A 19,697-nucleotide genomic window follows, 5' to 3' on the forward strand; every position below is an offset into this window, starting at 1 on the left:
TAACCCAAAGATGGGCTTACAGATGAACTACTCAAGAGGCCAGGCCCTGCAAGCCTGCCACCACGAAGCCACTCATCTGAATGTCAGTCTCTAAAAGAGCTGTCTAGGCTGGACTAGGGAACAGCATAGGGTGAAGTTGCGATTTACAGTGAAAAGAAGGCATGCGGAGTCATGTAATACAGGATAAGGAGAGTAAACAGCTGGACGTTTGACACGTAAATACTATTTGGTCATTGGTTTCTAGCCCTTAAGTATAGTCCATTAACTTCATGCCAATAGGGCCCAAAGATGATCATTTAGATGGAGTTTATTACTAAAGAGAATAGACTGAAAGGGATACGTCTTCTACTGCCTCTTGGACATCTATGTGTGGCTTTGGAATCATCTGCTTTGGCTGGTCCTCTGATTTCATCCATAATCTTATATTCTTGTCTGGTTGGTGGTCATCGGGTAGTGCAATTATTTTAGCCCCATTTCGACACTTCTTCTACAGTTTACAGTTTCTCCCTCTTCTACTCTCCCCTTCCAGGTTATGGGCAATATTAGATTGGTTCTTGCTCTAATGTCACTTTCAGAATACAGATCAGTACATAAATGACACTGTGCGCTTTGCTGCTCCCACTGTTACTATGAATATTTTCCAATCTGAGTATACAGCACAGAAATGTTTAAAGGCAAGGCCTGTTTGTGGAACTTTGTCAGCACCGTAGGTGTAAAGTTGGCTGACATGCTGTACAGGTATCCTTTTTACAATTAAATCAGTGCTTTCAGGAAAAGTGCTGTCACCCTGCTTATGTAATAGCAGGGGGAACCCAATATACCCTTGGAGGCTTGGGCGAATCGAACAGTGACAGGTAAAGATGCCAACAAGGGACTTTGGTTAAAGAAGATTCTGTCGTTATTTATATTAGACTTACTCTGATTCGAACAGACACCCAATTGTCATTTGACAAAATCAATGAATGAATAAAGCACAAAACACGGGAATATCTTTTGTTGAAAATACAAAAATATTTATATTCACTCGAATCTCCTGCACAGCAACGTGAAGGAATCACAAGCCTCTCCAGCCGGGTAGGTTTTCAAATATTCTTTAATGGGCACAAAGAAGACGCGTTTCGAGCGCACAGGCTCTTGGTCACATTATATATGTGACCAAGAGCCTGTGTTGGTATGCAGGCTGCAGCCTTCATCTGCAATAAAGTGCTATACTTCATCCTTTGGCTGTGCGGCTTCATTCAAGAGGGCAACCTGTGTTTTTGATAAATGGCGGCCAAGTCCGGTCGCGAATGGAGCACCGCCGCGTGAGGAAACCTCAGCTGCCGCTTAATACCGACAGCATTTTGGGGGCCTAAGGAGCATGGATGAGTGCGACACATTGCAGTCTGCAAAGCCCAGGACTATGTTTTCAACCCACTGGGGCTTTTACTGTCTACTATTGGTGCACCCCGTGAGTCACTCACTTGAGGAAAACCAGCTTGCACTTCAAATACCAGAAGGCAACAGCCTGCAGCCACGCCCACTGAGGCGAGCAACATTAAAATACAGGTGCTGGCAATAGACTCTGGGACTGCATATGAGAAATCTGCCCGTGACCAAGTGCTGAGGAAGCACGAAACACGTTGGGCGTTTATTTTCTGAGGACATCGTGTTGGTATGCAGGCTGCAGCCTTCATCTGCAATAAAGTGCTATACTTCATCCTTTGGCTGTGCGGCTTCATTCAAGAGGGCAACCTGTGTTTTTGATAGATATATATATATATATATATATATATATATATATATATATATATATATATATATATATCTCTAAGTTAAAAAGGAGTACACATGAACAATGAATTCAGCAATAATTCATGAAAGAGGTGAAATCATATTTGTCCTACACTTCATGAAGCAAACATCTATTCCAATAGAAATAACAATGACATATCTCCTAATTAGAATAATGATCACTTTATTTAGTACAATCAATATTTTGGAAGTAGATGATCCAAGTTTTGTGCTTTATTCATTCATTGATTTTGTCAAATAACAATTGAGTGTCTGTTCGAATTAGACTCACCCGCAGAGTAAGTCCAATATAAATAACTACAGAATCTTCTTTAAACAAAGTCCCTTGTAGGCATAGTCACCCTGCTTAAGCATGAGAGCCTGGGCTCTGAATGTGGTCACCTCACAGACTACATCACTCCCTTCTCCGTGGAAGTTAAAGTGTAGTGGTAGGATGCTCCATGATCAACCTGAGAGGGACAGCATCAACTTGCTAAGATACCAGACTGTTTAGCGTGAGGTTTTACCCTGTCACTTGTTTCCTCCTTACTTGTAGGCGCTAGTGGTGGTACCCTCACCAAACCAAAGCCAGAACACGGAGAAGCTGCCCTATGACCTGAGCATCGACATGTACAGCCACACATTGTACTGGACCTGTGAACTCACAAACACAATCAACGTTCACAGGTTAAACAAGGAGTCCATTGGAGTGGTGCTACGGGGTGAAACTGATAAGCCCAGAGCAATCGCTGTCAATGCTGAACGCGGGTGAGAACATCCTCCATGGTCCAAGAGTGTATAAATGGAACTGTGAGCTATTTTCTATGTGTGCTGCATGTACTGAACTTAAATTTTAGGTTATTAATGTATAAATGTCAGTGGTAAGGACAAATTTCACTGTCTGCTGGCTGGATGCAGCCATCCTGGTGTTACTCCGATCCACAGTCCTGCGTTTCTCTAAATCCTTTCTGCAAGTGTCTGTTCTGTGCCGAGATCCCTTAGTATACACCATTATTGTTAAGATTGCTCTTTGCTAGACTATTAGACTGTACGCTAGCACTGGGCATGAGTGCGCTCAACCCACATCACAAATCCCTTTGATTGGATTAATGTACACTCAACGTTATTGATTGTCAATATCAGAGAAGTGTGTATACTTGCTTTCAATGTTCCTTAATTACTTATGTGACTACCAGTGTTGAGGTTACAAGAACACTGTTGTTTTTTTTTCCTTTTTGCTTTACAAAATTTGTTTTGAAATTACTACATTTTGTGAACTGGCGAAACCCGTCTTCTATACCGACGTATCAAGTGGAGTTTGTATTTAGTTCTGTTCTTAATTTCAGTTCACGCTTGAAGCACATTGTTTTAAGAGCAACGAACATAACTCATTTTTCAGCATAAACTGTTAACAGGAGCACCTACTTTTCATGCCTCTGTCTTGAGGTAGTTGGTTGGAAAAGTGCATCAACCAATCCCCTTTCACGTCTGTATTTATGTGGCATCACAACTTGTGTATATGAGTATTTGTCATGAGCATGAGACCCAAATTTCAAGGAAAGTTCCAGTCCAGAGTTTGTTCTAGGTATGTTCAAGCATTGAATAAAGTGTCTAGCATAGGAGTGTAGTCACTGAATTTCAGAGGGTTTATTGTTAATGTTGCATCCCTTTGATAGCGTCAAAAAATGGGATTTCAATTCAATATTGAATTCTTCTCTGTGATTCTGACCAGTGCTCCACAGAGTACCACCAATCAGCGCAATTAGTTGAGCTGCTTTTTTTCTTTATTCGCCTGTGAAAGATCTTGTATCTGTAAAAAAAAAAAGACTGACAGCCATGTCCCAACATTTGTCTTATGCTTTGAAAATATATAGTTTGTGAAGGCTGATTTGCTGTGGAGTATGGACAGTTCAATGTTTAGGTTTGCCACAGTTGTCATAGATAGCTTGTGTAAATTATTACATGCTACATCATCAAAAAGAAAGATGCACCTTTGGTGGAGAGGCATCCAGGAAGTAAACATAAGTCAGAGTGCCACAAACTTAATAAATCAAAACTTTAATATAAACACGTAGACTTTTTTTAAAATTTCAAATCCTTTTTTAGTGAGAATACAAATAATACAAATAATACACATAATACACAAAAGTACCAAACAAGAAATACAACAGCAAATATACAATAAGATCAGTTACTGATTTACAATAAGGTGTAGAAGCAAATAAAGGCGTATGGATGGCATAACGTAGAATGGGAGACAAAATATAATGTGTGGTTATACATATACGAGATTGAAGGCAGAAGATATTATGTTTAACATACAATAATGCTTAAAAGGTGTGTGCAGTGGTTCTATATGGGCACTAGGGAAAGGGGAAGGAAGTATTGTTTTACCATCCATACATAATGTATTGGAACCGTGCAATAATGGAAGGGGGAGGAGGGAAGGCGGGGGAGGAGGGAAGGCGGGGGCGGGGGGGGTCAGGCAGCAAAAACCTGGTATTGAGCAGTACGTATATAAGAGGAAGAAGACTGCGAACTCACAGAGCAGGTACAGATATTCAGTATGCTGTCACAAGTTTAATGTGAGACAGAATGTCTAAGGCGGATCATAACAGAGTTCCAGTGAGTCAAGTAGACTCCACAGTTTAACATGGGGCTTTTGCCATGGGGATGAATGGAGGACGTCATTGTCAGCTCCCCTCAGGGACGCCAACCATTCCTGCCAAATTTTGAAAGAGACTTCGAAAGCACTCTTCCACTTACTGAGTACGACCTTGCATGCCAGTGTTATCATGAGATCTAACAGGTGCCTGTCGCAACTTGCAGCAGGCACAATTAAAGGTTACTTGTTGGTCTATTTGGCCTTTTTGCATTTATCAGACCAAATGTCCTGGTTTAGGTCACCTGTTGTAATGAGCTGCTTGGAGTTTCAGTACCTATTTTTCACCTAAATCCTTTGTGATGTCTCAATAGGATATTATTTTAGTTCTCACATTGCGTATGTTTACCCCATTTGAGCCAATGCACAACTGTTCTTTGCCTTTCTCGTTGTGGTCTCTTCAGTCAGCTCATCGCATTAGTAAGCTTGAGTCTCTTTCGGTCCAACTGCCCTATATCAACTATTTTTGTGACAAACTGGTATGACAGAGCAGCAGACCTGCCGAAGGTTGTCACTCCCTTTCTTGTCAGACGATCCATTACTCTTCTGACTTTCATTGCTCTGCCTCACCCCTCGAAAGAGAAACTTCATCATTTGGACCCCAGAAGAGCGTTGACATTTTACATTGATTGTACTAAGGTCTAGTCACACATGGGTACTCGCAGACTCTCTCGGGGGGCAAATTTAAAGTGTGGTTTGTAGCCGAGGGCCACACCCGTGGGGGCGGGGTCAGTGGGGGAGGGGGCGGGGTTAGAGGGGTAAAGCAAAAAACTGGGATCATGAGGTTTAACACAGGCCCCTGCAGTGGACACATTTGTCCACTGAGCCACCAGACCCGGCATACACACACATCTCTCTCTCTCCCTCTCTCTGTCTCCATCTCTCTGTTCCCCTCCCTCTTACTATCTCTCTCTCTCTCTTTCTCTCTCTGTCTTTCTCCCCTCTCGCTCTCTCCCTCCCTCTGTCTCTCTTCCTCTCTTTCTCCCTCCTCTCTCTCTCTTTCTCCCTTCCTCTCTCTCCCTCTGTCTCTCTTCCTCAGTCTGCCCCACTCTGTCTCCCTCTCTGTCTCCCTCTCTCTCCCTCTGTCTCTCTCACTCTGTCTGTCTCCCTCCCTCTGTCTCTCTTCATCAATTTGTCCCACTCTGTCTCCCTCTGTCTGTCTCCCTCTCCCTTCCTCTGTCTCCCTCCCTCCCCCTTCCTCTGTCTCCCTCCCTCTGGCTGTCTCCCTCCTTCTGGCTGTCTCCCTCTCTCTGTCTGTCTTCCTCTCTCTGTCTGTCTCCCTCTCTCTGTCTGTCTCCCTCTCTCTGTCGGTCTCCCTCTCTCTCTCCTTCTGTCTGACTCTCCGTCCCTCTCCCTCCGTCTCCCTCTCCGTCTCTGTCTGTCTCTGCCTCTGTCTGTCCCTGTCTCTTTCTGTCTCTCCCTGTCCCTGTCTCTGTCTCCCCCTGTCCCTGTCTCTGTCTCCCTCTTTCCCTCTCCCTCTCTCTGGATCTGTCTGTCCCTGTCCCTGCCTCTGTCTCTGTCTGTCTGCCACCATCTCTCTGCCTGCCTCCATCTCTCTGCCTCTATCTGTCTCTGCCTCTAACTGTCTCTGCCTCTAACTGTCATAGCCTCTATCTGTCCTAGCCTCTATCTGTCCCTGCTATCTGTCCCTGCCTCGATCTGTCTCTGCCTCTATCTGTCTCTGCCTCTATCTGTGTCTCTGCCTCTATCTGTCTCTCTGCCTCTATCTGTCTCGCTGCCTCTACCTGTCTGTCAAACATGAAGCTTCCCAAAAACCTGTTTAAAAGTCAGCTGTGAAAGCACTTTCAGCTGACTTTCAAAGGGGTTTTTGGGAAGCTTTCCGAAGGTGCCCTGACGTCACAGAGGCCGGCAGTAAACACAGAAGATGGCTGCAGGAGCATACGTAGTGAATACCTATTTAATACATATGCACTATGTATGCTTCTGCAGTCATCTTCTGTGTTTACTGCCGGCCGTGGAAACTGCAAGGCAAGGTCCGCAGGCCGCCAATGAAGGCCTGCCTGGCCATACTGTGAGTACCTAAGGTCTAGTGGGTGGACGATCAGCTCTTTGTGGTGTTCAATGGAGCAATGCGCTTTAAGTGCTGAAGCGAATCATATCACGACGGATAATCTTCTATATTAAGCTCTGCTGTGCAGTGTCTAGAAGCAGCCTCCAGAAGGTCTGAGGGTTCGTTCCTCCAGAGCCAATGCTAGTACCACTGTGTTGGCAGGTGGAGTGCCCGTCCTGGATATCTGTCAGGCTGTTTCATGGACATCAGTGCACACATTCATGAAGAACTATTGCCTTGACGGGTCTGCTGGAATGTCTATTTCGCCTGTTCAGACCTATTTTAATACAAATATACGAAAGCAAATGATTATATAAAATTATATTTTAAAAAAACGTAGTACAATTATAAAAAATAAAAAAAATCTTCTGTATTTTGTTCCAGGATATTTTTGTGTTGAAATTTTTTATTAGAAATTTTGAGAGAAAAATACAGATACAAAAAATAAAACAGGATAATTTATTTATTTATGGAATTTTTAATGCGCAGCTACTACCCAAGGGTGTCTAGGCGCAGTATGATACTTTAAGATACAGTGGTAAGCACAAACCTATTGGTTGAAGAGCCAAGTCTTCAATGCCCTACGAAAACAGATGAGAGTAGGAGCCGTTTTGATATGTGAGGGTAGAGAGTTCCACAATCTAGGAGTTGCTACCAAGAAGCGTCTGTCTCCCCAGGTGGCGGTTCTTGTTCGGGGAACAGCTAGTAGACAACTGGCTGCTGATCTTAGGTTCCTTATAGGGGTGTATGGCTGAAATGCCTCTCTTAGAAATTTCGGGCCGGTGTGATGTACGGCCTTATAGGCAATACATAATGCCTTAAATTTAATCCTGCTCTCCACTCTTAGCCAATGAAGATGGCGTATAGCTGCCGAAGTGGACTGGCGCCTTGGAATGTTGAGGAGGACTCTGGCTGCCATATTTTGAACGGATTGAAGCTTGTTCAGAATGTATTTGTGCGTGTTCAAAAAGAGGGCATTTCCGTAATCAAGCTTGGAAAACACCAAGGTGGTAATCAGTGTTTTTCCAGCTGATGCTGGCAAGTACGGTAGCAGCTTTTTTATCTTTTTCAACGTGAAAAAGGCACCTGAAACAACCTTATTTACATGATGTTTGAAGGACAGGTGTTTATCAAAGATCACTCCAAGATTCCTGACCTTTGCAACTGGGACCGGAGGCGGACCCTTTGACTAGTATCTTTGACTAGTAAAATAATACAAATGAGGAAAGGTATTACACGATACGAAAGGATATTTTTAACTTGACAGAATTATTGATACGATAATTTAGAACAACAATATTTTTTCTCAATATTTTGGTCATTAACTGCTGTGGCTTCTGTTTGTAGCCTCTTTAGAGGTTTCATTCATAAAGGTCAAAGTTTGGCTGTAGCAGGGGAAGATGCTTGAACTGTTGAAAATGACAAAACTGCTCTCTTGGTCTGCTGCCAGGTATATGTACTTCACGAACATGCAGGAGAGGTCCCCAAAGATTGAGCGGGCTGCGCTAGATGGCACAGAACGCGAAGTGGTCTTCAATACTGGGCTGATCCGGCCAGTGGCTCTCGTAATTGACAACAAGTTGGGAAAGCTCTTCTGGGTGGATGCAGATCTGAAGCGCATTGAAAGTAGTGATTTGTCAGGTAAGGAATATGCATCAGCACCACATTCTAAACTGTTCTGCGCTTTACCCGTGTGCATTTGAATGCTGCTGCCTCCAAGGCTTAGGGAGTTTTGTAGACATGACGAATCCTTCCACATTTGGTGTCAGTATGCCGTATCCGTGATTGTCAAATGCTTGATTTCTGCAGTTAGTGAGTGCAGTAGGTTGTGCAAATACGTGTTTTTAATAACCAGACTTTCAGATGCTTGTAACATCCCTATTGGTGTGCTGTGCTCTTTCCTAGATGATTCTGAAGCAGCTAGATTTGTATATTTATTATTTTTTTGCCGTTCGGAGAATGCTTGGGTTGATTGGAGTTTTGAAAACGACATTTCCCAAATACTCATCTGCATACAATATTAATACTCTCATCCTTGAAGACAAACCTTTGAAACTAATAAAAATGTGCAGCCTATTCCAGGATACGTGCAGTTTCTAAAAACACTCATCTGCCCCTTTATTGTTTGTTGATTCGATATGGGGCCTAGGCTGGTTCCATGTTTAGGACCTGGTGATTGTACGGTAATGCTCCCGAAGGCCTCGGGGCCTCATCTATGCATTGTTATCATGACATGAGCATTTGGTTTGTTTTATTTCCAAGGAGTTGCGTAACATAGGCACTGCTTTTCCCAGGGGGTGCCATTCAGCCAGAGATCAATGAATATCTGTGCAATATGGGAGACTCTGGGGGAGCCTCATCGCATTCTGTGTTACGCCTCTCGTTTTATGTCTCTTAAGTGAACAGCATAGCTACCTGTCATGCGGGGGTTGGTTTCTGTGGTGCACCTATTGCCAGGTGTCCTTTCTTCCTGAATGGATAGCCCCGGCAGGCCGATGTTAGAGGAAGAACAAATTAGATTTAATGAGATTGTAGGCTTCAGCTCTTGTCCAGTGAAAAGGGTTTCCTCAAGCTGTACTAACTCACAAAAACAGGTACAGCATCTACGCCAACACTGCAAGCTCCCCTCCATAGCTAGGATAGCTCAGGCCGCAGCAGTGCAAGGTTCCCACGCATAGAAAAACCTGGTTCAGTACATAGATTACAAGCATCATCCCTCAGATACACCGAACAGGAATGGTAGTAGCTGTGATGGTTTTCCTGGTATTCAGAACAGGTTCAGCACAGGCGTAGGTGTACGAACGTATATTGAACATGGTTGTCGCTTTTTCATCTCTTTCTAAGGTGTTGCTCATGAAAGGTAACCTTCATGGAGATAGACCGCTTTGGAGTACTACTGATGGAGAAAACATAGTAACTCACAGCATCAACTAGTTTTTATTGTCGATTTATATTATTTCCCGGGCCAAAGCGTAAGTCTGCACAGAGCTATTATTAGATAGTATTATAATTCAAGTGCTGTTGCTGTTCGAGTGTATGATTCAGGCCGTACGCTCGCAATGATGGCAATGCATTTTGTTCCTTGGATTTGATCTCATAACAGGTCAAAATTGGCTCCAAATGTGAGCAATATGTAGTCCCATCTGTTCAGCCCTGCCTGTAGAATTAAATGCATTTTCAGTGGGTAAATACATGATCATGTCTTCTACAATGTAGTTCTTCGCCTGGACATGTGTTCATTTGCCTAGTAGTATATTGTAAGTCCTGATCTATGAGGGGGACCAACCTTTCGAGAGAGGCATGCTGTATTTCTAACTGTTGTGTTGAGCACCTTCTCCCTCCAGAGAGGAATACACAAGAGTCAGCCTCTCTTCCATCCGATTCTCCCAGTGCTGCCACTTGACACTAGGCTGCTTTGGGGACTTATTAACTGTTGGTGAGCATTTTCACTTTTGCTTCCTTCTGGTAACCATGCTCATTCTGGTGACCCCTCTCACTTAGGGTTGACTCCTGTGTATTGACTGATATTCCATTTCATTTGCATTTTTTCATTTCTGATCATCCTTTTGGACTCTTCTTTGCCACATTCATGCTCCCTGCGCTGCAGGTATCTCACCTGCCTGTAGTATAGCATGTTTTAGTTAACACACTGTGAAGGTGGTATACTGGCCTGATGTTGTCCAGTATTCTGTATATACATCTGTTGACTTCTGAAATTTTGGTCTACACCTACTCTTAGTGGGGTCCATCTCTTTATTCTGCCTCTAGCCTTCATCTTTTGAAGTGCTGTATTTTGGTGTTTTGTTATCAAGATGTTTTCTGTTTATCTGAGGGCCTCTCAATTTGTCCATTTTGTTCTACCTCTTGGTGACTTCTATCACAATGCTGATCCTCCCATGCTGCTGGTTCTGTCTATGGTGCCCGCTTTGTATGCTGCTGGTTCTGTCTGCGGTGACCTCTTTGAGTATCCCTCTCTAGTTGTCATTTACTTTTTTGGTCAATGTTGCTGGACTTCTTGTGCTTCGCCTTGTTTATCCTAGGGGTGGTCACCTAATGCTGGAAGTCCTATCTTGAGCTTTTCTGTTAAGGGATGGCCGTTCTTCTTATGGCTTCTCTTTTCTTGACTTTGAAGACATTTCCCTCTGCTGTTTAATATTGGTCCTTTCCTCTGTTTTTGGGAGTCTTAAGCAGGATGCTGCCTTCGGGCAGGCTGTTCTGGCAACTGTGGTATTAGCCTCTCTTACCATTGGTGTATTTAGTAAACCCCATTTGGATCTTCTCAACTTTGAGTCCTCAAGCTGGACCTTTTTGTACTAGTTCTTTTTGGCCTGGGTCCTTTTGGATAGTCCTTGCTCGTTTTCATTATTGCCATGGCCTGTTCCACATTACGCCAGTGTATTCTCTCCGGTGTTCTTCTCCTGGTTCACCATTGTTTGATGTTCTGTGTTTTTAGTTCTTATGGGCCAAATGCCAAAAATGAGTGGCTTTTTTAAATGAGGCCTACAGAAAGTCAGCAAGAATTCGAAGGCTGAATAGTTTGCATAAAAAAACCTGAATGCACCAAATGTCCCTAAATCAGTTTTTTCAGCAAAGTGTTGAGGAAAACGCCTCGTCAGGTTTCATATATTTGCTCAGACGTTGAATGCAATCAATTTGGGGATTTCTTTGACCACAAAAATATTAGCTATAAAAGCTTATTTTACTTAATGTCCAGCCTCAAAAGGAGATTTCATTGGATTAGCTATTCCAGAAGTAGAAATGGCAATAACTAAGTGTTGAGGACTACGTGTCCCAGGTAAACAGTAGTAAGCCCTAGGTCTCTAGAGCAATATCATTCCAGCTAATGTACATGAATATCTGCCGAATTTACATCATCATGCCTTGACAATTAACTTGTCATTAGATATTGGTTGTGTCCAAGATGAATTAAAAAAAGGCTTGCATTAGACCAATAGGAAAAATGAAACTGTGGATTCTGAAAGCACTGTTTACTACATACAGTTTTCAGAATTACTGTTTGTGGCTAAACTTCTTGAACGGGTTGTCATCAACTAGTTATCCGCATTTGTGGAATCTCAAGATCTACTCCCATCTATTAAAGGCTGCCTTTTATGCCAGCTGTGACACTTAAAGCATTGTGATTGCAGTGTTACACGGTTTACACATCCGGCTGTCCCTGAAGCTTTGATCCTGGAAGATCTTTCAGCTGCCTTTGATACCATTTACCACAGGTACTGTTAGAACGCCTGGAAGGCTTTGGTATCTGAGAAACCGTCCTTGCCTGGATACAAAACTTCTTGGCTAGTGCGACTACCCTAATTATAATCCAAGATCTTCCTCAGAGTACCAAAGTATCCTCATATTACTGTGCGTGTCGGAGCCTTTTCTGTACCAGTGGCAAGATTATGGAGTGCTATGCCCCTGAATTGGACAACTGATTCATCCTCACTCGAGTGTAGGAAACTGTTGAAAAGCTGGCTGTATCTCACTGTTTAGCGCTCAATTTTATTTGATCACTTCTTCTGCCTGATAAATATTCATTAACAAAATACCCTTGTGTGAAGGTATACTAAAAAAAAAACATACAGTACTTTATCAGATGTTATATTTTGCTGCTTCTGCCGTGGTTGGCTGCTCTGTCACCTACATTGCTTCCTCTGAGTTGAGATGATGAGCATGGATTTGATCTTTGCCCTCACGCCTTTTATTTCAGGTCTCTCTGCCATCTTTGTTTGCCTTTCTTTTCCCTTTCTGCAGGCGCCATTTCTCATCACATGCCTGCTTCACCTAGTGGCATGTTTGCTCTTGATTGACTAATTTCTCCTCGTTATGTCAAACTCTATGTTGGAGGAGCTAAGAAGAAAAAAAAGGGCTACAAGGTGCTTGTCTAACGGGGTAGGTCACCCTCGTAGATCAGGACGTTGATACGGAACAGTAGGACTCAGTTTGATGAGGATTACCATTAAGTAATCAAGGTATTCAAAGAGTTGTTACAAAATGTCTACCTGACGTTTAGCACTAGGGTATGGTGAAATGGTGAATTTGACAGTGATCTTATCTAGCAAGTTGGCAGGCTAGATCTCTACCTTAGATGGCCCTACAGAATTGCTGATACTCGACAGTATTAATGTTTGTATCTTTGTTGCGGGGTGCAGGCTTGCTGTGAAGCAACAGAGCACTTTTGTGTATGAATGAAGAGTACATTTTGTACGGGACTGTGGTCGGACAGGCGCCTCTTAGTTTGAGGTCAAGCGCAGGGGGAGTCTTCTGCTAACACTAGTGAATAGGATGTTTGTTGACATGAATCTTTTCTTCCAGAATTTCCAGGAGTTATTGAACAGGACTGTGTAGTGGTTTAGAATTCTAAATTATAACCGGAAGCTTTAAAGGGCTTGTTTTCTAGATTTGTTTGTTTCTTTTTTGCACTTTAGTTTGATCCGTGGTTGGATTTGCGGGTGAGGTACACCTAGATTCTTTGACATTCACAGGAGCGTTTGTAATATGCCTACACATGGTGAACCAGGAAGGAGACAAGGCTGTGACACATTGTGTCCTTTCAAAACAAAAGCATTAGTATTTTTCTTTTTTTTTTATGAAAAGCATTTAAGAATCAGAGGTTTAGTGTGGAGAAGCAATCAGACCAAAAGCAGAAGAAACATTAAGCAAAGCCTGGTGTGTCACTGGCAATTTTCGTAGCAATTTGTGTTGAGTAGATCTATTTAAGTGATCGAGGGATACATGTTTTGATGGCAAGATTCATCTGATAGTTTATAAGCGAATATGTGATGGCAAGATTCATCTGATAGTTTATAAGCGAATGTGTGATGGCAGGATTCATCTGAAAGTTTAGAAGCAAATGTGTGATGGCAAGATTCATCTGATAGTTTAGAAGTGAGTGTGTGAAGGCAGGATTCATCTGAAAGTTTTGAAGCAAATGTGTGATGGCAAGATTCATCTGATAGTTTAGAAGCGAATGTGTGATGGCAAGATTCATCTGATAGTTTAGAAGTGTGTGTGAAGGCAGGATTCTTCTGAATGTTTAGAAGCAAATGTGTGATGGCAAGATTTATCTGATAGTTTAGAAGCGAATGTGTGATGGCAAGATTCATCTGATATTTTAGAAGCGAATGTGTGATGGCAAGATTCATCTGATAATTTAGAAGTGAATGTGTGATGGCAGGATTCATCTGATAGTTAAGAAGCGAATGTGTTATGGCAAGATTCATCTGATAGTTTTTAAGCGAATGTGTGATGGCAGGATTCATCTGAAAGTTTAGAAGCAAATGTGTGATGGGAAGATTCATCTGATAGTTTAGAAGTGAGTGTGTGAAGGCAGGATTCATCTGAAAGTTTAGAAGCAAATGTGTGATGGCAAGATTCATCTGATAGTTTAGAAGTGAGTGTGTGAAGACAGGATTCATCTGAAAGTTTAGAAGCAAATGTGTAATGGCAAGATTCATCTGATAGTTCAGAAGTGAGTGTGTGAAGGCAGGATTCATCTGATAGTTTAGAAGCAAATGTGTGATGGCAAGATTCATCTGATAGTTTAGAAGCGAATGTGTGATGGCAAGATTCATCTGATAGTTTAGAAGTGTGTGTGAAGGCAGGATTCTTCTGAAAGTTTAGAAGCAAATGTGTGATGGCAAGATTCATCTGATAGTTTAGAAGCGAATGTGTGATGGCAAGATTCATCTGATATTTTAGAAGCGAATGTGTGATGGCAAGATTCATCTGATAGTTTAGAAGCGAATGTGTGATGGCAAGATTCATCTGATAGTTTAGAAGTGTGTGTGTGAAGGCAGGATTCATCTGAAAGTTTAGAAGCAAATGTGTAATGGCAAGATTCATCTGATAGTTCAGAAGTGAGTGTGTGAAGGCAGGATTCATCTGATAGTTTAGAAGCAAATGTGTGATGGCAAGATTCATCTGATAGTTTAGAAGCGAATGTGTGATGGCAAGATTCATCTGATAGTTTAGAAGTGTGTGTGAAGGCAGGATTCATCTGAAAGTTTAGAAGCAAATGTGTAATGGCAAGATTCATCTGATAGTTCAGAAGTGAGTGTGTGAAGGCAGGATTCATCTGATAGTTTAGAAGCAAATGTGTGATGGCAAGATTCATCTGATAGTTTAGAAGCGAATGTGTGATGGCAAGATTCATCTGATAGTTTAGAAGTGTGTGTGAAGGCAGGATTCTTCTGAAAGTTTAGAAGCAAATGTGTGATGGCAGGATTCATCTGATAGTTTAGAAGCGAATGTGTGAAAGCAGGATTCATCTGATAGTTAAGCGAATGTGTGATGGCAAGATTCATCTGATAGTTTAGAAGCGAATGTGGGCCGATACAGACCTTCTCTATAAACTGTTAGCAGTGTAGAATCTCAGAAACCGAAACATATATTTTTGTGCACGAAGCCAAGCCTTTTTTTGTAACACTCAAGAAACCAGAGATCAAGATTTTTACCAGTAAAAAGTAAGACGGCTGCACATATTACTTGGCAGGAGATGAAAACACTGATGTTGGTTCTCTGCCAAAACATAATATGTTCTCAGAGCCGGTGACATTTTTCAAATCAAGGATCTACTTTTAATTAGCTTTCTTGGGCAATGAAGTAAAAAAATGTGTGTGTTATGGAAGGATCTTGCGGTTAGCAAATACATTTGTGGACGTTGGCGAACTCTCTCGGAATGTGTTCACAACGTCGCCCTCCAGATATGCAACTTTATTGTACTGGAGCTTCGGAGTCAAAGATGGAAAGTGATAATAGTGACCACGTTACCAAAGTTCAAGACAACAAAACGTTAACACTGTAAGCATCAGGACTTAACTACAGGAATGTGGTAACGTCTCTTTCAGAATACTTGCTTGTCAGTTGTGGTGGAAGAATAGCGCCATTGGAAGGCGCATGTTTTCATACATTTTCTGCCTGGTTTTCATAAGAATCGCCAGTAAAGAAAAGTTGGTGTTTACTTACCTGCTCCTAATCAAGTTGTCCATTGGTTGATATGATTCTAATCTGTTCATTGTTGACTTGGCAATCAGTTCAACTCCATGCCTAGCCCTCTGTGCTGAACATGTATTTATGAATGAGTCAGGTGATGGACACACTGTGCCTGCCCACTTATTATGCTGGGCACCACGCTGAGTCAGCTTCCCAGTCCCTCGCCCGCCCCCTTGACAACACATGCCATTCCTGAATTGTACATTAATCAATTAGCAGTCTTGGGCACGGCCCTCAGTAGCCTTGGTTGGGAGTCCTTACATGGTGCTGTACACATGTAAACTAAAACATTTATTGTGTCTTTATGCTTCTGATAATGAGATTCCAAGCTGAAAAGGCAACTTACATTTTGTTTTGGTGTCTTTTTAATACCAAGTGAGCTATTTTGCTTTAAAACTGGTGCAGCTGTAAAAACGTATGAAAAATGCATTGCTTAATATATAGGTCTGTTTTTGTGATTAAGAGGATTTGAGACCCTACCAATAAATTATAAGCAAAACTTAAACAGGACTGGCCTAGTGTATCCCTAATTACTAAGTATGTTTGCAGCCCCTTCCCCTTATTTAATTTTTGAACTAATTTTATTATTTTCAATATTTACCATAAAACAGAAGCTGCAAGTGCACAGTAAAAAAAGAATCGTTTTAAAAGCTATCAAGCAAAAACATACAATAAAAAATAATAAATTATATTTTAAAATGTAACTTTCAAATAACACATATAATAGGTAATACATAATTTAAAAAAGTAGCTTTAAAATTGAAAATACATAAATACAAATAATAAATAGTTTTAAAAGCCAGTACATATAATAAATACAATCAGACATATTGCAACATCCCTTAAAGCAATTCCAGCTTCTAACTAGCGCTCAATAACAGCTAATACCCCTACCTATAGTTATCCTCTGTAAAGCTGCCAAATATAGAATGCCCTAATGGGCAGTATTTCAAAGTTCACTGCAGGGTTTCAATGTCCCACCCCTGACAACTCATGCAAGATCAGTTATTACCACCCTCTAAGTACTCCTGAGATATCAAGGAGTTGTTTGGTGTGATTATATCAGCGCCTGGGGTCAACAAACAGTCCACAAGGTGTTCCCATGCTTGTACATTTTCAGTTTTTCTCCGCCCTTTCTTCAATTCACAAACCAACTCCGCACTCTCCAGTCCTGCCCGTTTAACCAGTTCTTTTTTCCATCAAATTATTCAAGGGCCACGCGCAGACTTCCATTGCATTGTCAATTTTAGTTTAGTCAAAATTAATACCAAATCAGTAAATCTAGTAGTCATTTTCCTCTTTTTAGAGTGGGGCTATCGCCCAAGGAGGCAGGTTAAGGGAGTACAAGTGATCGCCCTTAGAATTATGTCATTTACACAACCCACAACTGCATCCCAGAACCCAGCTAAACTCGAGCAGGGCCAAATCATATAGAATAATTCTGCCCCCATCTCCCCACATCTCGAACATTTCGCAGCAGCAGTCGCATGGAACTGGTTGATCTTGCCGAGTGTAAGGTATGCTTTATCTTAAATATAAAAATGAATTCATTTAAACCTTGCATTTCGTGAGACATCAGGTGTATGTCCTTGGATCGTCTCCCAGTCCATATATCTATAATCTGGAGTTGTAGGTCCGCCTCCCACTTCACTTTCAGTTCGGGGAGGGGAAGGGAGCGAGGACACCAGCACGTAAAGCATAAAAAAGGCACAAGACCACTTTTACATGGCCTGTCGTAGTACAGAGTAGTTGACACGCTTGATACGCTACAGGCTCAGCTCCTCCATTCTCTCAATAACTTACAATCGTGTCAACCACAGCCCTGTGCAACACAAATTGGCCACCTGGAATATCAAACTCTTCTGCAAAGTTTCAAAGGATATTAATCAATCAATCAATCAATCACAGTATTTATAAGGCGCACTACATACCTGTGAGGGTCTCAAGGCGCCATCCCTTACATAGGTAACTCCCTAATCAGCCCACCTCTCAATTGCTCGCAGTGCACCCACCCTAGCCACCGACTTCATCCAACTAAGTGGGAAATCAGGCGAATAGGGCACTGGGACTCGGGTCGGTTCTAAGCAACAACGCCAGCACTGTTGTATTACCCGGAGTTCCTGAGAAGCCAGTGATAGCCATCACTGAGGAACCAAAAGGACTTGCAATCAGGCCTCAAAGTAGGTGGCTAGCCAACTATACCCTCACCAGGTTTCATTATACTGTAGACCCACTGATTAAACCACTGCAACTGAGCCACTATATAATAGGACAAAAGATCAGGTACAGCTATGCCACCCTCTGTTATAGGACCCTGCAATTTAGTCAGGGATACTCTGCACCTACCACCCCCCAGATTAGTTCCAACCATAGAGTTTCCATAACCTGAAAAAGTCGGCGAGGTACCAACAGGGTGTGTTAAAAAGAAATAAAGCAATCTTCGCAACATCACCATTTTAGCCACTGCTATTCTGCCAGCCACAGATAAAGGTAATGTAGCTCAGAATTTTATACTATTTTGTAGGGCTCCGATGGCTGCTCCCAAATTACCATCCAGTAGGTCCTGTTGATTATGGTGTATTTCAACTCCTAAATATTTCATGCAAATAGGGGTCCGGGTAAGCCCACATGGGTTCTTAGGAGGGATAGCATGACTACTGAGTGGAAACAAACAGGATTTTGTCAATTAATGTGTTGGCTAGAAACAGCCCCAAAGTGCTTCAATAGATTTATTGCGCCTGGGAATGCCCCTTCAAGATTCCTCAGGAAGAGTAACATGCTGTATAATGGGATAGCCCTCTAACCCACAATAAAACTCTCCAGTGCAAGCACAGCAGGTCAAGGGCTGAATTGCAATGGCAAATAATATAAGAGAAATTGGGCACCCTTGTCTAGTTCCACGACCCACATTATAAGGTTCGACTATCGTTCTCTCAGAGCGGATCTGTGCAGTGGAACCCATGTAAAGTAACTTAATCCAACGCATAAACCCAGGCCCATTCCAGCCATTACCTGAGCCAAGAAGTCCCATCTTAGGCTAACAAGGGACTTTTCAGTATCTATTGCCATGACAGCTGCTAACCTTATCCAAAAACGCTTCATCCAAAAGAGATGAGGCTCCTGATATTTAGTGCTGTATTACGCCCACAAATGAAGCCTGCCTAACCTGTATGGATCAAAGAGGGCATATTAGGTTGCAGGCAAGTCACTAGTATTCGACTTTAGAATGTTATAGTCAACATTGAGCATGGATAATGTCCTGTAGGCTCTAACGTCTGTGTAAGGGTCCCCAGGTTTCAGGAGCGAGATGTCCAGGGCCTTTCTTGCAGATATCGGAAGGCAACCTGATTCCTGAGCAGCAGAGACAAGTTGTGCAAGTTTAGAAGCCAAACTCTCCCTGTAGGCAGCAAAGAACTCCACAGGTAGGCCATGAGCTCCAGGAACATTGCCCCACGCCATACTTGTAATTGCTTTTCTTAACTCCTGCACAGTAATATCACCCCTCCCCACACACACATCTACATCTTCTCCTGAAAGTACATGGAGTTAGCCAATGGCCAGAAAATCTTCTAAGGCCTAAGGAGGTAACCTAGGAGCTGCTGCATAGAAGGAAGTATAGTGCTACTCACCAAAACTTGTGTTTACGGCAGCTTGGCTATTTAGGGGTTCACCTGCATCTGAATCTAGCTCCAAAACCAAGGCGTCCCTAAAATTTGGCTAAATTACCGACGCCAAAAGTGCATGTTTAAAAATTCCATTGACTTGCTGAACAAGTACCTTTGTTTCTACCTCGAGCAGGCTTTCAGAGTCTTCTTATATAGTCACTTTCGTTTGCTGTTCGGATCACCAAGCTATATAGACTTTGTTGTAAGCCCATTAATAAAAATCACTATTTTTAGAAGCTATGCTATGGCTTCAATATAAGAATATTGTAATTAAACAAAGAATTATACTACAAGTTCATCAGTAAAGTTATGCACGGAGAAGGAAAAGCTTAATAGACCGTAGCAAGCTCACTTTAATGCGATGGTTGGCTCAACAGATAATTACATGGGAAAGCATGGCCTGTTAATTTAATGTACCTAGTAATTATACCATATGGAAGAAAGATAGGAGTACCCAGTGCTTAATTTGTAAACAAATAAGTGCCCAGGCTCCTGTCAGGAGACCCCTTCAGCTTGCACCACACATTGT

The 19,697-nt window shown here is 42.2% G+C and overlaps 1 protein-coding gene across 1 annotated transcript in view; it reads left to right on the top strand.

Annotated features, from left to right (window-relative positions):
* Window positions 1-19,697, top strand: part of LRP5 (LDL receptor related protein 5) — a 367,294-nt gene that overhangs the window by 321,361 nt on the left and 26,236 nt on the right. The window contains exons 14-15 of the mRNA XM_086957825.1: window positions 2,330-2,541; window positions 7,957-8,147. Of these exons, the coding sequence (XP_086813951.1) occupies window positions 2,330-2,541; window positions 7,957-8,147 (403 nt within the window). The remainder of the gene's footprint in view (window positions 1-2,329; window positions 2,542-7,956; window positions 8,148-19,697) is intronic.

The sequence above is a fragment of the Lissotriton vulgaris genome, chromosome 2_1 (assembly GCF_964263255.1).
Source record: "Lissotriton vulgaris chromosome 2_1, aLisVul1.2, whole genome shotgun sequence".
Classification (NCBI taxonomy): Eukaryota; Metazoa; Chordata; class Amphibia; order Caudata; family Salamandridae; genus Lissotriton; species Lissotriton vulgaris.